The sequence below is a fragment of the Epinephelus moara genome, chromosome 3 (assembly GCF_006386435.1).
Source record: "Epinephelus moara isolate mb chromosome 3, YSFRI_EMoa_1.0, whole genome shotgun sequence".
In the NCBI taxonomy this organism is placed as follows: domain Eukaryota; kingdom Metazoa; phylum Chordata; class Actinopteri; order Perciformes; family Serranidae; genus Epinephelus; species Epinephelus moara.
The window spans coordinates 30,211,471-30,217,470 of record NC_065508.1 but is presented as its reverse complement, the minus strand read 5'-3'; the positions used below and the strand labels follow the sequence as shown (position 1 = coordinate 30,217,470).

Below are 6,000 nucleotides of genomic sequence, written 5' to 3'. Positions count from 1 at the left end.
CACTGTCCAGAACACAAAGGGATTGTTCCTGTTGCCATGGTTACCATTGATCTGAGAAATGTAACCACAAGACACAAGACATAGCGAAAAAGTATTAAATCAGAATTATCAGAAGAGATTAGACTGACAGATCCGTCACTCAGCGTCAGTACGATATCCCCGTCTTTCCCCGTCTGCCTTCATTCTCAACCTACATTACAAAATAAACTCTGAAATATGTATTTAGTCATTAGGGATGAGAATGTGTCACTGATTTACCGTACCGCCTCAAGTTATCAACATCACATTTATTCACTTTACATGGAGCTACAGTTAATACTGAATCATGTGTTAGTATCTCTTAGTAAGTCGTCAGAAATCATAAATCATCTTTAGAAGGAGCAGATGTTACCTTAAGCTAGCTCGGGCCATGTTAAAGTTAATAATATTTTAACGGAGCAAGGCGAGCTAATTGAGCGTGCTCGGTTGCTTTGAGGTATGATCACATGATTCTGTTTGAGCTATAACAGGTGGTGTGTTCCACGTTTTATTTCCCAGTTGATCTTGGAAAGAAGAAAAGTGGACTGTAAACAAACTGTTACCATTGGAAACCGCCAGTTTCAGTTCAACGCTGGAAGTTGCACCCATAATTCACGCAAGGCATCATGGGGGCTAGGAATAAGGTGGAAACCAATGCAATCCTGCTTGGGACTTGACTTTTTAAGTGCATCGACTTGTGACTTACTTGTGACTTGAAAATGACTTTGACCTCTGGTAACTTTACAAAGAATCTTAATGTTTCTCCACCAATGCTAAGCTATGCTAACTGCCTGCTGGCTGCAGATACATCATGACAGTGGTTTCAATCTCATCTAAAGAGCAAATAAGCACATTTCCCAAAATTCAGTGCGCTACTTAAAAATTAAATTTCAGGCTCAAGCGTAAATGGATTTATCACCGTCAGCCACCATGGAAATGCAGAATAAGTGTCCCAGTTAAAGTGAATTCAGCCAACAGGCCCTGTGATGCAGGCTCAAAGGTGTGTAGGGGTGATAAGGTAGCGCTGCTTATCGTGACCTTGAGGACTTTGTGCCCCAGAAGAAATCTGTGTGTGAATTAGGAGTTTGTAGCAGAAGAAAACACCGATAAGCTGCTTCTACCACACACATAAAGCCCTCACAATAGGAGGACCCCGCCAGACTGAGACTCTAATTGAGCTCCCTCCCCTCCTCTCCTCCCTCCTCCCTCCTCTCCTCCCTCCTGCCTCCTCCTCTCCTCAGTCTCCTCCGGGTCTGCTGCCTGCAACTTCTCGTCGACGCACCACTTGAGAGAGTATTTCGGACTGGATACAGAAAGCAGCAGAACATGGCTCTCTTGCAAACAACGTTTCTCCCGCTGTTCCTCCACATGTGCCTCCTCAGCTGGAGCGGTGAGTTTAATAAAACACGATATTTTAAATAAGTTTTTAGTGAAGGAGGAGACCCGTTGAGTTTGAATGGGACCGCAGCGTGTGGCTAGTCTTGGATGCTCCTACCAAATGTGACATTTCCAAAGGTTTTCTCTTGGTTAACTTACCAGACGCACGGTTTCTCATTGATAATGTGCTTTTTGGTTAATTATATAAGTGTATCAGTTGCTTTTCGCTTCGGCAGTGAATTTGAAGGCTTATTTACATACAGTTGAATAGACGCATGTTGAATTTGACACTTTTTGTTTTTATCCCTTATTTTCGTTTGTTTCCACTCGAGTCGTTAAATATTTAAAGGTGTAATCAATTACCGCGTAATTACCGGGTCAGTTGACCCACCAACACGGAGCTGGACGCTATGTGTGAGCTTATATCTGCATGTGACGGTGTTTTTTTTTTAAAAGCTTGTGTCACAGAGTCTGTGTAAGTTATTAAAGGTTTAACAAGACTGCTGTGAACATCTGAAGAACCACAGACCGCAGGACCAAACTCTGCTTAGTTTAGAGTCTTTGTGAGGTTTCTCATCAGTTGAATAGAAATGTCAGGGGTTGATTTCTTCACTGATGTGAGCCTATGGTGTCCTTTGGTAGTGAAAAATGTGTATCCTAGTTTCCTTAAGTCCAAGGATACATCCTCATATGTCATTTTTGGTCCCAAAATCCAATTTAGGGCTGCAGGGTATGAGGAAACTATGCAATAACATTGTTGAATATCATCATAACGATACGTTCAAACTCATATGTGCACACTGCGTCCTCATATGTGGACATCACATTTTGGGTTTCCTGCACCTTATACTTTATTCTTCTTAACTTAGACCTGTTGTCCTCGTTCGTGGACCCTTTTTTGTGCCATCTAGTGGTAATGAGTATGGAAGCATATTGATGCCAAGTAGGGGTGGGTGATATGGTCCTAAAAAGGTATCACAAAAACAAAACAAAAATGATCTCTCATGTCTTTAGTTTGTGAACAACAACAGTAACTCAGAGTGAGATTCAGATTCTGTTACAATATTAATAAAATCTACCACAAATTACACATTTAAACAGCTCCCAAATACAAAAAATGCCCCCTTGGATCTATATATTTAAATCAACAGATGATTTCCTTCTTTTAGTAAAATCCTAAATGATTGAGTTGTTTTTTTTCCACCTGGATCTTTATGCTCTGCCATTTCTCCTCTAATCATGACGCTGTAACCTGTGACAGGCTGTTATGATCCCACAACTATCACACATTCACATATATGCAGTTTTTTCATGAAGGTTAACATTACCAAAGGTTTAGGACAAAATCAGACAGAGGACAGGGAGAGACGCTGTGCTGCTGCCAGAGGAGCCGCTGAATGAGTTCCCTCTGAGCGGTAAGTCGCTAAAAGAGTCTGAGAAGTCCGGGGCTGTTCATAAAACATTCAGGACGCCACAGTTTATTCCACACTACTGAAGCTGCTCTTTTTTTTGGAACCACCCCGTAGTCGGTAATAATTTAGTTTTCAGCCATGCTTGTTGTTGCCATGGGTAACAGTATGACATCAATATGTTAACAAGTCGAAATATCGCAAGTACCACAATATGAATTTTTCATATCAGATTAAAAATTATTTCGGTATTATTGTAAACGAAATGATATGGCACACCCCTAGACAGACGTAGAGTCCCAAAATCCAATTTAGGGCTGCAGGGTATGAGGAAAATATCTGATAACATAATTGAATATCGCAATAACTATATTACTTGTGATAAATAAACAGGTAGTAAAATGTACTCAGTTCTGGACTCACATGAGGACATCACATTTTGGGTTTCTTGCACCTTATACTTCATTCTGCTTAACTCAGACCTGTTATCCTCATTCGTGAACACTATTTTGTGCCATCTAGTGGTAATGAGCATGGAAGCAAACTCTTTAAGGCAGACGTCATGTTCGCTGATGGATTACCTACGGACAACAAAACATAAACCTTCCTCCATCTCCATGTAGCATCTCACAACAGGACAACACTCACTCTGTCCTGACTTTAAACCTCTTCTTCTCCTAAATCCCTGTTTTTCTACCCATCAGCCCTGTCTTAATTGGTTTACCGCTATTTAATCCTCATCTCCCCTCTACCTCCTCTGGAGACACAGTAAAGCTGTCTGTTTTTGGATTAGGATTGTTGGTTGGTGATAGAGACCTCGGCCATCTGAAGAGCTTCCAAACCAGGCTCTGTCAAAACTGACCTCCTCCCTAATGGGCCTTGAAGGGCACTTACTCGAATACAATTTGTGGCTAAAAGCATCTCTCCTGCATGGAAATAAACCCATCCTGACTATGACAAGAAACTCTAACATGTTGCTTAGCTGATGTAGAGTACACCAACCTCCGTATTGATCCCACAGCCCAGTGTTCATCAGTATGATGGGCATGTTGTGTTACAGGAATGGCCAAGTGGTCCGAGCAGTGTGGTTGTGCAGTAAATCAGAGCAGCAGCAGACATTTACAGAACAGAAAGTAGACATGTGCTTACTTCATCCATGCTCTGTAATCTAACAAGGCTTTATCCTGCAGTGCATTTGAGGTTTTTGTTGTGTAAAATGTCCTTTGCAATTAAAAATGCATTCAGATGCATGAATCACAGTCTGATACAAGAACGATACAGATACATTTGTAATGACATGTAAGTAGGATTTGATGTTTTTAACTGCAGTGTATCCTCATAGAACGGTTCGTATCATATCTTATGAATTGGTGCCCCACGAATAATGTTATGTCCTTAACATAAAGTTATGTAATTAATATAAAGTTATGGAGGTTAGGTTTAGGAAAAGAAACATGGTGAGGAAGTACCTTAAAATGACTTGAACCTCACACGGTTACATCCATGCGTCTCCAGTCTAGGGGGATGGTTCATGTTTTTCTGACCTATCTACCACCCCAACCTGCATCTTATGAGACTCGAGACTGCTTCCTTGTTCATAAGCGCATTGGTCACGTGATTGGACACTGTCAAAATATGTGGGATGTGTATGAATTTAGGTGCATTCCTTATGAGAACAGCCTGTTCTTAGTACAAGTACTCATCCAGAGGTACCCTAGAACATTATGTCTACTGCCACACCAGCAATAGGTGATATGGGCAGTGATACTTGGGCTAACCCAAGAGGGACGAGTGATTTGCTTCCACACTGTGCTACCCATAGAGCAAGCGCACTAAATACTTACGGCTACTCTGGTTAAGTGCTTCGTTACCTTGAATGAGGATAAAGTTATTCAGTCGTGTGGCTTTTCTAGACTTTCCAAATGTTATCGGAAGGAATGAGTCATTTTGTGACACTCAAAAAAATTAATCAGCTAATTTATAAACGTCTCTTTCGCCATATATGTCAATGGGAAAAAGTTTTTTTTGGCTGCAGGGCATCATGTGACGGACCCAGCAGTTGAAATCCACTGTTTGGCCACTACGAAAATTGGCCGTTGTAGTTACTAGCCACTCTGTGACGAGCATTGTTGAAGAACACAGATTTTTTTATGTGAAACTGCTTTATTTAGTGTTTTTACTGTTTCAAATGAAAACCTCCTGAAAAATGAACTTTGAAGGAATTCTAACTTGAGCTCTGATTCTCTGCCCAACCCGCAGGGTTTAGGCTTGGCCAGGGGGGACTGTAATTTCTCGTTGTTCCCCCAGTCTTGAATTGGGTTGGATTTGCCAAGTTACTGGGGTGTTTTTTTTTAACTGGCAGTTCTCGTCCGCACATTTTTTTTTCTTAAGTAGAAATTGGGGTTTGTAATCGGGCTCGGGCTCAAAACTGCCATGGGTCAGGCTGGGGTTCATGTAAGGTTGGGTCTGATCCTTTTTGGGCTGGATCAGAGTCCTGGTTTACACCCAGAGTTCTCAATTGGCACATGGGAGAAGTTACAGCTTATGGCCTAATTGCCTTTAAATGTTGGTGATATTCTAGATTGTCCCTATTGTCAGTTAATCCCATTAAACGCTCCAAATCAGCATCAAATTGGTTCCACTAACAAGTATTGTCTGTGTGAAGCCTGATACAGAGTCTTCCTTTGTACCATAGAGCTCCATCATTATCCACAAACTATTAAAAACACAGTGAGCCACACTGTTGTACTGGGTGACAAGTTTCTTTATTACCATGAAACAAGGCCAGCATCCTACTGCTGTTATAGGTCATCAGATGTGTATTAATCCACAGCAGAAAATAGTCCTACTCCTGTTTGTTGAAAACCACAGTGACCAGCTGTTTTAGGAAATTATTGAACCTTTTTTTAAAAACAAAACTATATTTTGGTGACGCATTATTAAAGAGTTGCGTATTCAGTCGGAATACAAGGGCTTGGGGCTGAGAGAGAGTTAAGCCAAGAAAGCATCGAGAGACACACAGACACATGGTTAGTTTGGGTCGCACCAGCAGGAGGCATTTTGTTCACAGGTGGTCCATCCGTCCTTTGTCCCATTCTCGTGAAAGCAGTATTTCAAGGATGTCTTACAGGATTTCTTTTTAAGAATTCAGCACAACTTTCAACTTGGACTCAATAGTGAATTTCTTAGATTTTGG

At 41.2% G+C, this 6,000-nt stretch overlaps 1 protein-coding gene across 2 annotated transcripts in view; it reads left to right on the top strand.

Moving 5' to 3' along the window:
- The first annotated feature begins 1,263 nt into the window (after window positions 1–1,263).
- mcama (melanoma cell adhesion molecule a) overlaps window positions 1,264–6,000 on the top strand; it is an 87,196-nt gene continuing 82,459 nt past the window's right edge. For both annotated transcript variants that reach the window (XM_050041451.1, XM_050041452.1), the window contains exon 1: window positions 1,264–1,408. In XM_050041451.1, the coding sequence (XP_049897408.1) occupies window positions 1,345–1,408 (64 nt within the window). In that variant the 5' untranslated portion in view covers window positions 1,264–1,344. The remainder of the gene's footprint in view (window positions 1,409–6,000) is intronic.